The sequence below is a fragment of the Neofelis nebulosa genome, chromosome 15 (genome assembly GCF_028018385.1).
Source record: "Neofelis nebulosa isolate mNeoNeb1 chromosome 15, mNeoNeb1.pri, whole genome shotgun sequence".
Taxonomy (NCBI): Eukaryota; Metazoa; Chordata; class Mammalia; order Carnivora; family Felidae; genus Neofelis; species Neofelis nebulosa.
The window spans coordinates 49,945,200-49,965,174 of record NC_080796.1 but is presented as its reverse complement, the minus strand read 5'-3'; the positions used below and the strand labels follow the sequence as shown (position 1 = coordinate 49,965,174).

At 46.4% G+C, this 19,975-nt stretch overlaps 1 protein-coding gene and 1 non-coding gene across 3 annotated transcripts in view; both read right to left on the bottom strand.

The window, feature by feature from the left end:
• Nucleotides 1-9,105, bottom strand: part of TMCC2 (transmembrane and coiled-coil domain family 2) — a 40,418-nt gene extending 31,313 nt beyond the window's left edge. The window contains exon 1 of one of the 2 annotated variants that reach the window (XM_058700103.1): nucleotides 8,321-9,105. In XM_058700103.1, the coding sequence (XP_058556086.1) occupies nucleotides 8,321-8,527 (207 nt within the window). In that variant the 5' untranslated portion in view covers nucleotides 8,528-9,105. Of the gene's footprint in view, nucleotides 1-7,271; nucleotides 8,250-8,320 lie in introns of those variants that run through there. The other variant, XM_058700104.1, reaches the window with a different exon arrangement.
• Nucleotides 9,106-15,098: 5,993 nt separating this feature from the next.
• LOC131496714 (U6 spliceosomal RNA) lies at nucleotides 15,099-15,205 on the bottom strand. Its single transcript, XR_009254639.1, has one exon. It is a non-coding gene; the product is annotated as a U6 spliceosomal RNA (small nuclear RNA).
• Nucleotides 15,206-19,975: the final 4,770 nt, after the last annotated feature.

Sequence of the window (19,975 nt, the reverse complement as noted above, 5' to 3'; positions counted from 1 at the left end):
AGACAAGAGAGCTGGGTGACCCGTGAGCTGGGGTGCTTCTGCATATAGGCGTCCAAGAGGAGGTGGTTGAGAAGTTTTGACATAACGTGGTAAGTATTTAAAACAAAAAACAAAAAACAAAAAACACAGCTCAGCACATACACATAACCAGCCACAAGTTTTGGAAATGAGGAAAACCATGGTGACTAGCTTGAGAGAACTTGGCCACCAACGCAGCAGAAAGCGCCACCTGTTCTGACTAACAGGTTCCAGCTCCTAAATGTCACTTGCTTTTCCACATTGACTTTTGCTTTTCCCCAGCTGCCAGGAACCATTGTGGTGGCCAAACGAAGCCACGGATTAGGAGGAGAGAGCCGAGATGTTTCAGAGTCAGGGGTGAGGCATAAACAGAGCTCTCCGGACCTAGTAGAATGAGCGAGAACTGTCCCAGAACAGCCCGGAGGCCAGCAGTTAGCCAGAAAGGAGAGCTTCCAGGCCGGGGGCTGACACCTGGGGAGGGGGAGGAGAGGACACTTGCTGTCTCCTCCCCCTGGAACTATTTTTAAGGGCAGAAAGGACCCCCTCTCCTTAGGGTGCTGTCATCCTCTCAGGAAGAAAGCATGAGCTGGATGATTTTTTAAGATCCTTCCTGAGAAGTTTGTGGTGTCTCAACAGGCTTCATCTGTTTTCCTCCCTGGGTGTGGGTCCCCCAAAGGGGAAGTTTGCTCCAAAATCTGCAAACACAGCTGCATGAGATCAGAAGTAAAATGCTTTAGGGTACAGCGTCTTTGGCACCATCTGGTTAAAAACAGCCCAAAGCGGGGCGCCTGTGGGGCTCAGTCAGTTAAGCGCTGGACTCTTGATTTTCGGCTCAGGTCACGATCTCACAGTTCATGGATTCGAGCCCCGAGTTGGGCTCGGTGTTGACAGTGCGGGCCTGCTTGGGATTCTCTCTGCCCCCTCTCTCTCTCTGCCCTTCCCCTGCCCCACGTGCGCGCTCCCTCTCTCCCTCTCAAAATAAATAAACATTTTTAAAAAATAGCCAAAAGCAGCCTCTGATTCCTACAGGTCCCTGTGTTCTTAACTCCCAGAAAAGCTGGATCTTAACAAGTCATGATAACCGATAGCAAATTATCCCAACCTGGCAGCTGAATGCACATCCCTTCCTCCCACCTGGGTTCAGAACTCCTTCCGCCCCACCACAGCCTCGGGTGCAGGGGGGTGACTGGGTCACCATGAGCCTTAGCAAGCCTAGGTCGCCAACGTTCCTCTATTTATAGGGTCTCTATGGAAACAGGGCCAGCATTAGAGAGCTAATCGCTGTGAAAACCCACAGAGTCCTACTCTCAGGATACAAAGTGGATTGAGGAAGTCTCCAATTGCCCTTAAGAAGCCTTGGGTGGGGGGCCTGGGGCTGGGAGAGGGAGCCTTGCCCCAGGTCTGGCACCTACGAGGATAATGACGGAGAGAAGTGAGTAGTTGCCAGCGTTCAGGCCTGTCTGGGGTTTCTGTGAGAAACACAGTGATGAAAGATTTTTGGAATCATTTTTTTCTCCCCCAGCATCACAGCTGACACTTAAAAAAAGGCAGATCTCAACACAGGGGCAAATGACTTCCCCATTCTCGATTTTATTTTAATTCCTCCTTCCTTTATTGCTTAGAGAATTCTGCCTGGTGCCAATGCAAGTCTGGGAAGGCGACCGCCTCCCCTGGGTCTTTAGGCAGAACTGACTCGACATATACCAGCCTGGAAGATTTAAAAGTTGCCCGTGTGGTGCGCCCTCTCTCCGCCTCCTCTCCTCCTACCCACCCTTCACTGCCTGCCCCCTCCATCAAGCCATCCCCCACCAGGTCTCACTGCCCTGCTCTGAATTCCAGAGAGCTCATTATCTGCACCGCTCACCTTGCAATTAATCGTGTGCCTTGTGACACGGCTTCTAGTGCTTTCTCAAATGTTATCCAACTTTTTACCTGCTTATGGACAGACTCCTCAACGGAGGGCAAGAGTTCTATCATCTATATCTTTGCGTCCCTAATTTTACCTGACAATTGCTGCGTAATTCTTTATTTTCGGAGTGGAAACTATCCAAGCCTACAAAACCATCTTAAAAGAGGACTTAATCCTTAGACAATGACCTTTTCCAAAGACATAAAATGCTCAGCTAGGCAGCTTGTGTCTAACCCAGATCCCTCCTGCTACAGTTCAAAGTCTTATCTCAGTGTACCTCATCCCAGTAACGGCCAAGGCTGAACTGGCCTGGAAGGAGATGAACAGGGACCCGGGAGCCTGAACGTGTTTACCATTTTCACACACAGTTGGGGTCAGGGCTCAGGTGCTCACAGCCAGTGTTGTTTTCCAGGGTGGACATGACTCAGTTAACGTGGCTGGAATAAGGAAGCCTTTAGCCATTCAATTTGAAAAGTAACCTATTATTCTTCTCACACAATCACAAAACATACCTGCTATCCCTCAACAGCTTCGTTCTAACTTCGTAACATGGAGAGAGGCTTACGTGTTTGGCTGATAACGGTGGACCTTGTCCAGTCCTGGCCGCGTTCTAAGAATGCACCCTCCTGGTCTATGAGGATTTCTAAGGCAGGGGCCATCTCTTAGAAGAGAGACGAAAACAGGGAAGAATTTTGAGTTGGCCTCCAAAACTACCACTGAGAAGCCAGCTGAGCTTTTCCCCCAGCTCCCGACACTCACACTTTTTCTTAAAACTTCCACCTAAAATCCAGGTCTTAGGAGATGTTTCAATTCCTTGTTGAGGGAGACAGTCTTGTTAGCATGACTGGCAACGAAGGACAATTAGATCCACAAAAAAAAAGAAGTACATTCGGCAAACACTGAGCCTGCGGGACAGTTCCCACTAGAGCCACGAGGGCAGCTGGGAATTTATCTAGAACCCGAAACATGGCAGGAGAACGGAGAGCTCCCTTTGCCACGTGCTTTCCCGCCGGTCACCAATTCCTCCGGAGCCCACATACAGGGCTGCTCTGAATATTACTGGAGGCAAAGAGGGGTGGGGATGGGGCCGTCCTGGGCCTCGGGACCCTCCACCCTCTGCACCTTAGGTGCAGGTGGGGTGAAAACCAGGGAACCTCAGCATTTTTCACACCCCTGCACTATCCCTGACTATTTATAGGGCTGGGAGAACAATTGTATTCTAGTCAAAAAGGACACTGGCCCCACTTTCCCCCAAAAAAAGCCCCTCTCCTTTTTTTTTTTTTTTTTTAATGTTTTTATTTAGTCTTGAGACAGAGAGAGACAGAGCATGAGCAGGGGAGGGGCAGAGAGAGAGGGAGACACAGAATCCGAAGCAGGCTCCAGGCTCCGAGCGGTCAGCACAGAGCCTGACGCGGGGCTCGAACTCACGGACTGTGAGATCATGACCTGAGCCAAAGTCGGATGCTTAACCGACCGAGCCACTCAGGTGCCCCAACCCCTTTCCTCTTCTTTGGTAATTAACATTCTACCCTCTCTTTATTATTTTTTTTCATCTTTTATTTTTATTTTAGAGAGAGAGAAAGCACACACAAGCGAGGGAGAGGGGCAGAGGGAGAGAAAGAATCGGAAGCGGGCTCCACGCTCAGTGTGGAGCTCGACACGTGGCTCGATCCCACGACCCTCGGATCACAACCTGAGCTGAAATCAAGAGTCGGATGCTTAACCCACTGAGCCTACCCAGGTGCCCCCTACCCTTTCTTTAATATCTTGCTCTAAGCCCACCTCTTCCAATCGACCCCATATGTTTCTGACCCCACTGCATGATGCTCAAAGCACTCTTACACTTATGTGTGCTTTGATGGGTGATTTTCCTGCACGCATTTCATCCTGTTTGGCTGGGGGCTTACCTGTTGCCAAAGAACTAATTCCCCCTAATTTCCCCCTCCCTTGATCTTACATCTACTGCAATCCTACTTCCCTGATGAAATCTATCCCAGGGGTTCAGCCCCTGCGTGAGACTGAAGGAATCTTCATGCCTGAACATATCACTCCTAAAGCAGAAGTAGGAGAAGGCATGTAGAGCCATAGTCTACAGTCAGAACCCTCCACTAGAATCCCAGAGCACACACGTTCCTTCCTGTGAAGTAACTTGTCTTCTCCTCCACTGATGCAGTAGAGAAACTGAAACCCAGAAATCTGATCAAGAGCCATGGCCTTAAAAAAAAAAGGGGGGTGGGGGAAACAAACAAGGGGTGCCTGCTGGCTGGCTTAGTCAGTAGAGTACACGACTCTTGATCTTGGGGTCGTGAGTTCAAGCCCCACGTTGGATGTAATGCTTACTTAAAAAAGCAAAAAAAAAAAAAAAAAACCAAAACGTCAAACAAAAAAAAGAACAGAGGAACAAGCAGGGGCTTCTTGGGAATGTCAACGTTCTCTTTCTCGACTCAGATGGTAGGTAAAGGGGGTGTCTGTTTTGCTGTTGTAAACGATACGTATGCATTTTCAGACACTTTTCCAGACACGTCTTATTTCACACTTTAGAACAGCGCCTTTCCCACTGAAGGGGTTCGGTATCTGTTGACCCATGATCCCTTCTCCAGTGGACTCTCTATGGGAGGGTTGAAGGAACCCGGGCCATTTGGGAGAGGCTCAAGTACCTGTGAGCGCCAATAAAGGTGGGGAGGCCGTAAGGGGAACCACACAGGATTCGGCTGGGACTTTCGGCCAGCTATGTGGCTTCTAATCGCTTTTTCTCATCTTACTCTGAACAGGCAGGGAGGCTAGTGCATGGGGTGAATGGAAGACCATCAGCTGGAATCCAAATGAATCTAAAGTCAAAAGCACTTCGAGCCAGGACTGTAATAATGGGATTCCAGCGTACCCCCTTTTTTCTTCTGGGAAAAGTATTAACAGTGCCCAGAAATCCCTGGGGAAATTATCCACAGGGGCTTTTGTGAGGGGAAGAGAACGTCAAGGGAAGGCCTCTGGCCCTGCACTTTCAGTCTCCCTTTCAGGAAAGGCTCAATTGCTCTGGCTGCACAAGGGGAGGGAGAGGTGGTGAGGCTGGTGATTTCCTCCTTGCCTTGAGGCTTCTGGAACCCAGGACAGAACCAGCTGACTCTTATGCTTTGCCACTCATCCCAGGCCTCAGCAACAGCTACCACCCACTGTAGTTTCAACAGGAATGTGTGCCCCATGTCCCTTTCTGCAGTTTCCTCTGAGCTCCTCCCCACTCCCTTTTCTCACTGGAGCTGGGTTTCCTCCCCGGAGAATTCCAGTGTACTTTTTGGTCAGCTAACTCTCTCTGTTGCGGGCCATCCTGGCCTGTCCTCCCGACTAGCAGGGAATCTGGTAGTGGCAAAGGACTTGATGATGATGACAAATGACTCGAGACATGAACTGAAGTGCTTAAATAGGAATCCAAGCCACGAGTGGAGGGAGGGGGCCACGGGACTCTGGATTGTTGGGCTCCTGTTGTAGGGAAGCCACGTCAAGTGTGCTGAGGAGCTAAGAAGGCCCCCAAAGTACCCCCATGAACCTCCTGGGGGGCAATGTCCATTTGCAGGTGATTTTTCAGTAACAATTACATAATTGCTCCTTTACGATTGCTGTTTCACTATTTTTCCTTCTTTTCATTGGCCCTCAACCCCGTAATTACAGGTCCCAGGCCCCTGCAGCAGAAACTTACAGCACAGAGTCATATGCTGCACAACACTGAAGGGAGGCCAAAGGAGCCCCTGAAACCTGTAGGTGCCACTAGTTAGGGCACCATTCAGATCTATTTGGCAAAGACTAAAATCCACCCCCCCCCAACCTCCATGGAGGTGCTTCAGACAAAGAGCCTCCTTTTTTTTTTTTTTTTTTTTTTTTTTTGCCCCTTTCTCAAGATGATTTCTTCTGATGCATTTAATCTATCACAATGCCTGAAGCTGTCACAAGAAAACAGAAGTGGGACTAAGGGACCAAAAGTCTCCATCTCCAAAGTTTAAAATGAAAACAAAAGCAAGTCAGAACTGCTGGTCACTCTAGGCCAGACACAGGTGTTACAAAAAAAGTTAAACTTGCCCCTTTCTGGTATCACCATCAAATCCAAACAAGTCTGCTTCTAGCCAGTGTTGGAGCCAGTCATGGAATTTTTCCATCATTGGGAAAACTGTGCCACCATTGGTAAACAACTTTTTCCAGCATTGGAGACCAAGTTTGGACACTTCAGTCTTCCTATTCCCTTTTCCGAGAAAAAGGCTCAGAAAAGTTAAGTGATTTGCCTGAGAGCACACAGCAAATCAAATTTCGATGGCCCAGTCCTTATCTGGTTCTGAAGTCCCTACCTCGTAAACATGTTTTGATAAAGCAGACAGAGATACACAGGAAAGGGCTCTGCTTGTCTCCCCATCCTCTTACTGAGCAAGCAGCAGCTATGTTTTCTCCTCCTTGCTGCCAGCCTGGGTCCACATGGCTGTAATCCACCTCAGTGATATGTTTTGGGGAGGGGGCGGTGAGGCTCCTTTTCTCACATCTGATCTCAATTCTGCTTCAGGGAAGTTCAGGGGTTAATATCAGGTGTAGAGTTGTTGCTGCATCTGCCTGACCAGAACGAGGGCGTCACTCACTCACACACACACACACACACACACACACACACACACACACACACACTAATAAAAATAAAAAAGACAAAGGAGAGAGATGATAGAGGAGGGTGGAGATGAACGAGCTTTCTTAAGGCAGCGTTATCGACAGAGACAAAGACACCGCAGCCCCCACACCACAACCAGTCCACCCACCTTCCCCCACGTAGGCAAGCGGGGGATATGAACGGGGCTGGCAGTTCCCACTGCTGGCCTGCGCTGGAGAGTGGGGGAGTTTCCAAGGCTGCTTCTCATAAACTCAGGGCAAGGGTCCCATCTGGTCAGAGAATCAGGTTTTGCTGGTCAGACTCCTCTGGATGGGCCCAGAATGAGGCTGAAGTGTGCAGCAGAAGGCTCACCTCCTTCCCACATCAACATTAAGGGCACCCATTTCTGTTCATTATCTCACTTAAAATAGGAACCACACCTCCTGACCACACAGGGTGGGCTCAGAGGTGACAGCTGGGACAGGCGCCAAGGATGCCTCGGGCCTGACGAGAGAACAAACCTCCTGTGCACAGCCTACCCAGTGGAGCTCATCTTTAGACAGAAGACTTGCCCCAAACCTCGGAACGGGGCACCTGCAGAACAAGAGGTCACATTCCCATAACTGCCACAATTTTTTTTTAAGTACACACAAGGAGCTAGCTGTCTCCCTTTCTACCCCTCCCCGAGGCACACAGACAGGTAACACACCCAGGTAAGAGCACACTCACCTGCGCTCTGACTTCCTGACTCTGAGCTGCTCAGGCCAAACGAGGAATGTCATTGGCTTATTCTGGTAAGCTCCTTAGTGGCTGCTGCCATAGGATACGGGCTTTATTTAACATAACGGAGTCCTTTTGCTCCCCTAGCCCAGACCTTGCACCCCCTCTGGAGACTATCTCTCCGGAGGCATCAATCTCCAAGGCATCTAAGTTCCTTCCTTGGGCTGACATCTCGCTCAGCCCCGTGGTGAGCCGGCTTGCAAATCCTGAGCCTGCAGTCCCTGTGGCAGCTCCAGCAAAGGCGCATTATTTATCCCCGCTTCTGTTTTAATTAATATAGAGACATATTCAACATAGCTCGATAATTGTGTCGGCAACCGCAGGCCGGAAAATAAAGGGCTCCCAGCTGCAAGTGATCGGCTGTTTCGGATTCTGGTTCTAACTGCCGGCTCAGCATGTGTGCCCCGAGCCAGCCCAAGCACCGCTTGGCCACCTGTCAGTTCTCCACCCTGGGGGTTGGTTCAGCAGGCAGGCAGGGATCTCCAAGCACTAGCTTAACCTCTGGCTCCACCTAACGGCAAGAAATCCACACTCCCCTTTCACAGATGGGCAAACTGAGCTTCATCCAGGAAGGTCCCAAAAGGAGGAAACTAATTCAGCAAAGGAAACGAATGGTCCTCTACTTGGCCTCCCACGCTGCAATTTTCTTCCCCTGCCATCTTACAGGAGGGAAAGTGATGTCAACTTTTTAGTTAGCATCTTGGAATTCTCCAGCCCTTTGTCTGCGAACAGCACTTCACACACATTATTCAAACAATCTCGGGTGGGTGAGTCACTAGAACGTCTGCTGAATAATGAGGAACAAACACAGAGGCCTGAAATGGGGCTGAAAGACGGAGGCACAAATGGTACCTGACGTCCAGCCCGGGGTTCTGGCTGAACATCCTCTCTGACCTTTGCCTGGCTTCCCCATCACTTTCCTCCTGTGAAAGCACTTCAGCGTGGGGCGGGGGAGCTAAGTCGCCGACTGAGCTTGCCAGGGGAAGGTCTGCGCTCACCTTTAAATCAGGAGGCTTGCTTCGGGGCCCCGGGTTCGGCGCCGCGGCAGCGCCCGCATCTGAAGTTGGCCCGCCTGCAGAGTTAGCACCCGTGGCCTCCCCAGGCCGGAGGTCCGCGCCCGGCAGGTGGCAAGCGGCATCTTCCAGCCCAGCTCCATCCTCCTCGCCCTGCTGTTGCTGCAGCTCGTCCGATTTGCACCTCTTCATGGTGTATGTGGGTCGGCAAGGGGAATCTGTCCTTCCAAACGCGCCGTCTTGGGGGAGACCGCACCCCTTCTTGCACTCAGAAAACGAGGCCCGGGGTCTGAATTAGTAACGAGGGAGGGGTCGGCGGGTCACAATTTCTTGAATTGAAAGATAAATCAGGATGAGGGAGGGGCGAGGACAGGGAGCCTTGGTTACAGCCTGGAATAGTTCATTACGACCTGGGGAGCGGAGGCAGGTCACAGTCGAGGCTGGGCAGCAGGAGTCCTTGGGCAGTCATTGGAGCGGGAGGAGGAAGGCAGCCCCCGGCCCCCCAAACTTTCTGCTCCCGGGCGCCGGCTGGGCGGAGGGGAGCCGGGCGGCACCGCGCATCCCTCCCGGCGGGCCGGGCTGCTGGGCGAGGCAGGGCACCGGGCAGCCGGCGGGGCAGGTCTTTGGCTGCCGCCCTCGGCTCGGGCTGCGGCCCCCGGCCCTGCCGCCGGCCCCCGCCCCGCACGGGCCCGCCGCGGAGCCCGCAGCGCGCCCGGCCCCCTCCCCGCCCGCGCGCCCCGCTCCCCGCCCGCCGCGCCGCTTGCTGCAAAGCCGCGGCCGCGGCCCGAGCCAGCGGCGAGCGCGCAACCTACCCCGCCCGCTGCCTCCGCCCGCGAGGGGGAAGGCGAGGCAAGGAGGGAGTGACAGCGGCAACGGGCCAATGGGAAGCCCGGAGGGCCGAGGGGGCGTCGCGCGGCCACGTCTTTAGGGTTGGTTGCACCGCGCGGTCCCCCAGGAGAGGTCTGGAGGGCTCTGCTGCTGCGCTTTGGCATTGCAGAGAGCCGGCTGCGGGGTAGAGGCGGGGCGGCGCGCCACCCAGACGCGGTTGTAGCGGAGCCCGAGGGACCCTCCCCGAAAAGACTCTGCCGGGATTCCCCCCACCCACTCGTTTTATTTGCCAGGGAGGGGGCGAGATAGGGATGTTTATCATCAGTGCATTTTGCTGTAGCTTTGCACATTACGTGTACACATCTCGTAGGTGAGGAAGACAGTGATCCCCTCTAGCTCACATGGTCAGAAACACAAACCTTATGCCTATGTTACCAGCAGCAAATGCAGAAGGGGAGGGGGTGATCTTCTGCCCCATCATCCCTTCTCCCACTTGAAGTGACTATCTCATATGAGTTGTAGCTTTATGCTCAGAAATTAGAACGTATTTCATTGTTTAACGCAATAATATGTGTGAGCCCTTGCAAACTGTGGAAAGGCTTTTAAATAAGAAGGCGTGTTAATGGCAGGAGGTTGATACATATGGAAGAGAAGAAAAAGAACGCAATCGCTTTTCCCCATAAATCTCAGCCAAAGTGCGCTACTAATCTGGAGGCAGAAGACAGTAAATATTGGGGCTACCAAGATACGGAGCCGAGTGATAACAACTCCATCCGAGTGTCTACTGTGTGCTTACTATGGATATGATGCTTTTTGCCCATCCAGCAGCCTAGACCAATGGTTGTTAAGGGATGGTCCTGGGACCAGCAGCACCAGCAGCACCTGGAAACTCGACAGAAATGCAAATTCTTGGAAACCAGCAAGACCTACGGAATCAAAAATAGTGAGTCCAGAAGTCGGTTTTAATAAGCCCTCCAGGTAATTCTAACGCAAGCGAACATCTGACACCCATTCATTGGTTTAGATTGTGGCGAAGGGGCCACTGAGTCTGTGAGTCACAGTGATGATCCCTAAAGTGTTTTACAGTTTTCCAATCGCTTTTACACCTATCACGCCATGCTAGCCTCACTTCAGTCCTACCAGGCTATGAGTTTCCTGACTCTGTTCTGTCCTTTTTCCCATTCCAACCACTCATTTTCATGTGTATCCTGGAAGAGCCCAAGTTGTTAAGAATTTACTTCAGTCAGGCAGCTACTTTCTAAACTAGGCAGCTCCGTTTTTAGAAGATAGGAATTCAGGATGGGCTGGGAATGCAGAACCACCCTCTACATCCACTACACGGTATCAGGCACAACGCGGAAAAACAAAGCTTTACTGGTACTCTGCTGTTAGTATTTTCAATGGTGAGGGAAAGACAGAATGCCAGTGAAGAACGAGGCAGGACCAGACAGAACCAGTGGGAGCAGATTCCCCTGGTGCTGAATGTCAGGCAGAATAGTCTACTGCCCTCTACCAGACTCCTGGCTAGCCCTAGAGAAATGCAGGGACCCCTACCAATTGAATCATGTCTCATTTCTCTCCTAGGTCGAAGTTGGCCTTAACTTTGATTTTTTTTTTTTTTTAAATTATCAGACACACATAGCACGATGGTCAAATTTCCTATTTGTGGCCATATTTAGCAAGGTGTAATGCAGGTCAATAAAAAGCAGCCCTGTGTTTAATGAAATCAGCTAATGCCATACGTTCCATTTGGGAGAAGCAATGTAGCATGGTGGTTAAGAGCTTAGACTCTGTGGCCAGACTGGTTGAAAGCAAATCCTGGCTCTGCTCTCCGCTCACATGTGACTGGGGGCCAGTTATCTAGCCCCTTTATGCCCCAGTTTCCTGATTTAGAAGTGAGGATAATGACAGTACTTATCTTATAGGGTGTTGGGTAGTAAATGTAAAGCACTTAGACATTGCCTGGCGCAGAGTGAGGGCCAAGGCTATTATCAGAGAGGTCATCCAGTTTCCAAAGCGTTACACATTCCACTCCAATGGTTCTAACCTTGGGAGTTCAAATGCTTCTCACCCAGTCCAACTTTCTCTGTGTTCATACTCATAGAACAAATACACTACTGCCAAAGAAATATGGGTGGGAGGTCTGTGTAGAGACCTGTGTTACATACAACTGCCAGTTTGAAGCCGATGGCAAATTTTCAGTAGCCAGAGTAAATTCTTGAGTACCTAAGATAAACAGAACTTGAAAGGAGTTGGATTGAGATTCTTTTGAAAGGATGGATCATTCTTGTGTTCTAGGCTTCTTTGGAAAAATATAGGCACATAGGATGTCTTGATGTTCAAGATAAGACAAAAATGTGCAGATTTGCGATGTAGGAGATTATGTTTGGTATGCAAGAGTAGATTTTCCATTTTTCTTTGACACCGCTGCTTAATTACGAATAATAGATAACATGGTATCTCAGGAAGAACGCGGGTCTTGGTGTTAGACTGTCCATGTGAGAATTCCAGTTCTGTTACTCCCTGTGTATTCTTGGGCAACCGAATCACTTAACCTCTCTCACCCTTGGTTTTGTCATCTATAAACAGGCGCTAATAAGATCTATTCCCACGTGGTTATCCTAAGGATTAAAAATAGATAATGCACGTGAAAACATTTAATACATAGATGTTTTCAGTAAACCTGAATAAAACAAAAATAATTAACAGATTTATCTAAGCCCCCAGTCTGCCGCATGAAAAAAAAAGAATTATCTCACTAAGCTTAATGCTTTTTGTGAAAGGAAATCCCAGTTAGGCTAATGAAAGGGGGGTGGGGGGGTCTCCTGGTAGTATCATATAGACTAAACCAGTAAATATATAAACAAGAAGGATAAAGATCAGGGTTATGGAACCCTGCTCCCATGTCAACAGCCAGCTCAATTATCTTGATAAACTGATGAAGCTTTAACTATAGAGGATAAGGTGCCAAGATCAACAGGTAAGCATAGAGTAAGGTTTTTCTTTTCTTTTTCCAAAAGGCTACTCTTTTTGCCATTAGCAAGGGGCTTGCAGATTATCCAAGAAAATTCTGTTTCCTACTCCATAGGAATTCTTTAAAAAACATTTTAAACATCAAATGGGTAATACTTGTCAGCTGTTTTAAGCTTTAACACATAAGAAGAGCGCTTAGCTTAGGAAGTAAAAGTACTCTCTACTGAGACCAGATATAATAATTTTCATCACTGTATTTTGATACCAACATCATTATAAATATTCCTTTGTTAATGTAATTTTCCTCTCTTCCTTTTAGAGATTTCCACTGCCACTCAATGCTCCCCTGAAAAAAAATTGGGTTCCGTTGGGTTAGGAGAAGTAAACTATGCAAATAATCGTCAGGGAGATTGGCTGGATCGCCGAAGACGTCACAATCCCACCACCTAAATACAGGCTTTTTATTGGCTGTTCTAAGAGGCAGACGGGACCGGGCAGGCTCTGTCTGCATCTCTTGTGAGTTGGAGAGAGCTCTGAGTCTATACCAAATTTTATTGTTTTTTTTTTTCTTAAAATGTACTCAGAATCATTATCTACATATTGTTACATTCTCCGTGTTATTCCATATGGAAATATGTCTTAAGCAAATATTTTAAGTGACTACTTCCCATTCTATCAAGTGAATATATCATAGTTTACTTAACCGCTATCTATCTTATTCTGGGATACTTAGTTGTTTCCATTTTTTTTTTTTTTTTTTGCCTTTAGAGATAAAACTGTAATTACTATTTTCATTCAAAATTGTATATGTTCTTTCCTCCATAGCACAGAGTCTCTGATCCCTAACTGGCTGTTTTAAAAGAGTAGAACCAAACACATTGCCACTCTGCGACCCTGTCTCTCACAGCATCCCCAAAACCTGCATGGGAGATCCCAATGTTCAGCTCATTCCCTGGATTTGTCAATCTCCTAATCTGTGTTACAAAAAGGTGGAAGTTCCTACATCTCATTTTCAGGTAGGATGCATATTCTTCATTCTGGGTGCTTGTTGCTCCTTAGTAATGAGAGGAAAGTCGCAATAATCATGACTATGAACAGAGGAGGTTTGTGAAGTGTAAACTTAAACCCTGATTGTACTGCTCTGGGTGAACGCCTGGGACTGGTAAAATGGCTGCCTTGTGTCCCTTTCCATCTCTGTAGGGAATCCATACAAACCTCTGCACGAGCTGTTACTTAAAGCTGAAAAGGCCAGCCCTTAAAAAAAAAATAATGATAAAAATGACAGAAGAGAAAAAAGGGAAAAAGAGAAAATATCAGCTTTGGTCAAAGAGAATCAGTTTATTATTTTACACCTGAAGATAGATATCTATGGCAGTTACATCGATTATTCTACGTGGTACTTTTAGATATGATAATAAGAGCAAGGAATTACCATTGAAAGAGAACTCAGGTGTTTGGGCGTTTTGCTAGGAACCTTGCGAACGCTGTCTTAATCCCCACAACAGCTCTGCAAGGTAAATGTTATTCCCACTGTACAGATAAGGAAACAGGCTCAGGGAGATTCTTGCACTTTCATAGGCCTGAAATCTGCCCCCTGCTCTGTCCGACTCTTACCGTAAAAAAGCGTCATAGCTCACCCTTCACAGCCCTAATTTTCTGAGCCACTCCTGTGGTAAAGAATTTACCAGTGAGTACCAGTCCACTGTTAAATATATCTGCATTCACTCAAAGAAATTTATGAAACACATTTCATGTACAAAGGCTTTACAAGATGCTCATGGAAGATAGAGAACAATAAAAGACACTGGCCTCAGCCTTTGGACTTAAAGTCCAGTTGGGGAAATAAAAGGCACAAACAAAACGTGAAACAACAAAAGATTGAAATGGTACTGTCTGTCAGCATTCCCGGGGGGGGGGGGGGGGGGGAGATGATTAATTAAGTACCTGAGCAAAGGGGAGAGAGAGGTCTCTACAAGGGATTGAAGAGAACTCTGAGGAAGAGGTATTTACACACATTTATCCATATCATGGGTGTTAAAAGAATACAGGGGCACCTGAGTGGCTCAGTCGGTTAAGCGTCCGACTTCGGCTCAGGTCATGATCTCACAGTTTGTGGGTTCAAGCCCCACATCAGGCTCTGTGCTGACAGCTGAGAGCCTGGAGCCTGCTTTAGATTCTGTGTCTCCTCTCTCTGCCCCTCCCCTGCGTGCACTCTGTCTGTTCTCTCTCAAAAATAAACATTAAAAAAAATTTTTTAAAGAATACAATGTTACTTTATGATGATTCATTCGGAAATCTTGAAGTAGGTAAAAACTATATAACTCATCTTGAAAATAGAATCATTCAATATTTGGATCTCTTTAGTTTTACATCTGCATGTTATAGAGTTTTTATGGCATCGTAGTGATGGGAAAAACATTTTTGTCTTTTCATTCTCGGAGACCATAGGCTAGTGATTCCCGAAAAGTATGGTGCATTGGGGCGCCTGGGTGGCTCAGTTGGGTAAGCGGTGGACTTCGGCTCAGGTCACGATCTGGCGATCTCGCGGTTTAAGGGTTCCAGCCCCCCATTGGTCTCAGCTGTCAGTACAGAGGCCAATCAGATCCTCTCTGTTCTGCCCCTCCCCTGCTCGTGTTCTTTCTCTCTCTCTCTCTCTAAAATAAATAAACATTAAAAAAAAAAAAAAATCTTAAAAAAAAAAAAAAAAAGTATGGTCCATGGATTACCAGCGACAGAAAACACCTCGGAATTTAGTTATGTACGCAGCTCCCCAGGCCCTACACCACATGGACGGAGACAAAATTTCCAGGGGTATGGAGCTTGAAACGTGCACTTGAAACAAGGCTCTGGGGTGATTCTTACGCACATTGAAGTTTGAGAACCACTGATGTAGGGCAAGACTTGGTGGGTCACATGTATTATAATTTTTAATTCAATAAACATGTAGATCTATTTCAAATCGGAAAATCCGGAACGCTTCACGAATCTGTGCGTCATCCTTGCGCAGGGGCTGCGTGAATCTTCCCTGTATCGTTTCAATTGTAGTCTCTGTGCTGCCAAAGCGAGCGCAGTTGATCACATTTTTTGATAGATTTGTGAATTCATAATATCTGCTGTTTATTGAGCGCTTACTATTTGCCTGTCAAAAACTCTCATTTAGGCTAAAGACAAACTTTGTAGGTGAGTTCGTAACCTCCGTTTCACAGATGGGAAACTGAGGCTCAAAGAGAATGAGAACTTGGCCAAGGTCACCTGACTAGGAAGAGCTAGCCCAACCGGTTCTGCTTGCCTTCAGTGACTATCCCTCTCCCACAATGCCCACTGCACTGTTGCCTAGGCTATGCTATGGCCACCACACTTATTAATAACAGCAACAGCTATCATTTGAGGGCCTTTCATGTGCCATATAATTTCAGCTTAAACCTTTCTGTAAGTTCAAATGGTACTTTGCCAAGTAAGTTGACTAAGACGCAGAGATATTAGTATATCTCTCAAAATTACTGTCCACCCGTTGAAACAGGGCTTTCTTATTCTGGTATGACTTTTTCCCATGTTCACTTCCTCTTGACTGTTTGTAAAATCCTTTTTGGCTCTGTCAGGACTTCCTTTCCTTGGTGTAATATATCCTGACCCTTTGCAGCTAGTTTGGAATGGCAAACCAAGAGTTGAAGTGTAGGCTCTCTTTCTAACAGCTCCCACACTTTTTCCCAGCACAGGAACGGAGAGCTACAGTCTGAAATCAAGGGGGAAGTGTCAGTTGCTTGGAAAAAACCTGATCTTGTGACTGCAAAAAGAAAAACACAACTTAATCAAGGAAGCCTTTCCTGTGGAGGGGGAATCACACTACCCCATGTGAGATCTTATTCTGGATTATGTCATAGATCATTTTCAGGGAGTTTCATATGGCCCCAGGGCATCCCCAAGCAGACAGAGGGACAAAGGGCTGTTTTCATTGATGAATCCATCCAGGCTTGCCTTATGCCTCTCACAGGGTGCTGGTGGAGGAAGATAATATTCTCTTTCAAGATGCAATGACTTAGTACAATTCAGTAATATAAATAGCTAAAAATATATAAATGTCTGCACCCTTTCACCCAGTAATACCCTCCTGGAAAATAATTCAAAAGAAGAAAACAAAGCAACAACACAACAGAAAATATATAAAGGAGCATTGTTTATTGCAGTGGAAAACCTGAAAGGACTACATGCCCAAGATTAGGAAGTGGGTGAATAACAATGGTGTAAGAATGTAATGGAATGTTATGATGCTATTGAAAGAGATATGTATGATAAGTATATAGAAACACAAAAAGCCTTTTTGAAATAACCTAAAATGAAAGCATTAGAATGAAAAATTGTCTTGAGCTAGAATAAGAGCTCCGGAGGCAGGCAAACATGTGTTATTAGCTATATGGACTTAGACAAACTGCTTAACCTGTCTCAGTTTCCACATTTAAAGATTATAAAGATATAAAGATAAAGATTAAAGTATCCATCTTTCAGGGCACCTGAGTGGCTTAGCCGGTTAAACATCCGGCTCATGATTTTGGCTCAGGTCATGACCTCACAGTTTGTGGTTTCCAGCCCTGAGTTGGGCTCTATGCTGATAGCATGGAGCCTGCCTGGGATTCCCTCTCTCTTTGCCCCTCCCATGCTCATGTGCGCACGCACTCTCTCTCTCTCTCAAAATAAATAAACAAAAACTTTAAAAATAAATAAATAAATAAATAAATAAATAAATAAATAAAATCCATCCTTCCAGATTTATTATAAGAATTAAAGATGATATAAACTATATGGATAAAATTTGGGTAAACCACGGATAAAGATAGGAAGGGAGTGCTAAGAAAGAATTGTAAGTTTTATGCTAGGATCGTGGACTATTGAAAATTTCATCAGAAATGTACTTATTTTTATGTCTTAAATGTAATACAATTTTCCCTTCTCTTCCTCCGTACCCTTTTTTTTTAAAGTTTATTTATTTATTTTGAGAGAATGAGAGAGATAGCGAGCAAGCAGGAGAAGGGCAGAGAGAGAAGGAGAGAGAGAATCCCAAGCAGGCTCCACGCTGTCAGTGCAGAGCCTGATTCGGGGCTTGAACTCACAAACTGTGAGATCATGACCTGAACTGAAACCAAGAGTCAGACGTTTAACTGACTGAGCCGCCCAGGCGACCCTCTTCCTCCATGCCCTTAAAAAACTACATATGCCCTGTGTAGGAAGTGTGTGTACGTCTCATCAGGAAACTTGCCTAAGTGGATTCCTAAGTCCTATTTGGATAAGGGTCCTGATTCCTCTGGAATCAGCTCTAGGAAAATGATAGGAACCTTAAACACTGACATACAGAAAGGTGGCTCAACTAGGTTCCAGGACCTGTTTTCCAAGCACTTAGAGGTTTATGTGACACTTGATAGATACTGGTCTCTGTCTCTACAATTTGGGGGTGGAGAAGGTTCTCGTGACCGGGATGCCTTCATCCACCTTTGCTTCAGAATGCTACTTCCCACCTCCATTAAACCACTTACCCTGCAGAGCTAGATTCATGAGCCAGGGGGTAGCAGGAGGATGATATGAAAGAAATATTTTCTTTTGGCTAATATATACTGAGGACCCTCTTTGTATGAGGCATTGTGTTCAGCACATGTAAATACCTACTAAGCCAGTTGGAATATGTCTAGAACCCAGAAAACCTTCTAGGAAACCTCTATCAGGATAATGTTGACATAGAAAAGGTATTTCATGTGGATTTCCATCTATCCATCTTCATCCAAGATTAGCGGAGAGACACAAGAATAAAACTTGTGGCGACGTTTTATTCTGGCCAAGTAAGGAAACTAACCAAAAATAGATTCCACTGAAAATGTCAGGCAACGGGGTGCAAAAAGGGTGAAAAGCCATTTAGACTTGAAAAAGCAACAGCAATCTTCTAATCTTACTGATGAGAAATGAATTGTGGCAAAACTATGTCTGAGGCTGCTTCTAGTAAGCTTTGGGTCAGTTACTTCAGTTACTCTAAAAAAATTCTGGAAATTTTGCTCTACTTGGCAGTAAAACAAAGATGATTTCTACCCGGGGTTATACCAAATTCTTTTTAATTGATTGTTTTTCCTCCCCATGTTCTGCCTCCCAACAGCCAGGGATGCCACTGATGAAATATTCAGCATTGGAATGATATTTGATGTATAATTAAATAGGATACATTTAGCAGTTCAGTTTTATAGACCTTTCATGTTCAAGTTAATAAATCTTCACAGAAGGAATCTCACAAACAAGACCAAAATATTTTTGGGAATGCTATCCTCCTTGGAAAAATACAGAATACTGAACGTAATTACTGTATATAGGAAAGAAAACATTTATCAAGCACTTTTATGTGCCAGGCAAGGTACTAAGTGCTTTACACATTATTTAATTTAATCTTCATGACCCTGTGAGATAGGTATTATTAGCTCTGCTATACAGATGAAATAACTGAGGCTCCAAGCAGTTAAGTAATTTGCTTAAGATCACAAAGTATGTATGAGCATATCCAGGGCTGGAACTTAGGTCAGATTCTGACTCTCGTGTTTTTCCTTAAATTTTTACAGGAGTTCATTTCCAAAGCGCTTTCATTTACCATGGTTCATTCCATCCTCCCACCAACACAGTGATGTTGAACACAATCATAGGATTCTCTCTTTTAACAAAAGTCACAGAGACAGGGTCAGAACCAAGCCTTACAGCAATCATAACCTCAGTGAATTTCTATTGAGTGCCTTCTATGTGCTGGTCTCTGTATTAAGCATTTTTAATAGTTTTTCCCATTTTAATCTTCATAATCTTTTGAGGTGGGCACTATTATTATCCCATTTGATGGATGAGAAAACCAAGACTCAGAAGGGCCAATCTCTTGCCCAAGTTTATACAGTAGCCAGCCAGGACAAGAATTTAGGTTTGTAATAATGATAACACAATCGATAAAAGCAGTTGCCATTTATTGAGCTCTTCTCCTGTGTTAGATGTTGCTTAGAAATTTTTTTTAACCCTACATGCTTTGAGATTTACAATTGGCATTGCTCCTTTAAAAAAAATATTTTTAAGTAATCTCTATACCCAGTGTGGGACTTGAACTTAAAACCCCGAGACTGAGAGCCACATGATCTACCTACTAAACCAGCCAGGTGCCCCTGGCATTGCTCTTTTAATGCTCACCATTTTCAGATAAGGAAAGAAGACCAAAAGAAAATAAGTTAATGTCTCCAAAGCATACAAATGGGAAGGGGTAGAGCTAGGATTTGAATGCAGGTCTCTTTGACTCTTAGACCTATGTCCTTAACCATGAGACTTTGCTCACTCCTGTTCTGTCTCTATACACCCTTGCTACCCAAAGTATGGTCCCCGGACCAGCAGCATTGGCATCCCCTGGGAACTTGTTATAAAGGTGGCACCCCAAGCCATGCCCCAGACCTACTGAATCAGAGATGTATTTTAACAAGATACCTGCATGATTCTTGTGCCTGTTAAACTTTGAGAAGCACTGCTCTGCAGCACTGCCAGCATCTCACACATGCACACACACACACACACACACACGTGCACACACGCACACACGTACGTGGGGGAGGGGCAGAGAGAGAGAGGGGAACAGAGGTTCCATCCGAAGTGGGCTTGGTGCTGGCAGCAGTGAGTAATCTCTACACCCAACACGAGGCTTGAACTCACAGCCCCAAGATCAAGAGTCCCGTGCTCTACTGACTGAGCCAGGAGGCACCCCCAAAATTCTTGGATTTGTGATTGTGATTTTATGTTGCACAATAGAAAACAGTTATTCTTTCTCTTACTAAACTCGTTCCTCATTCA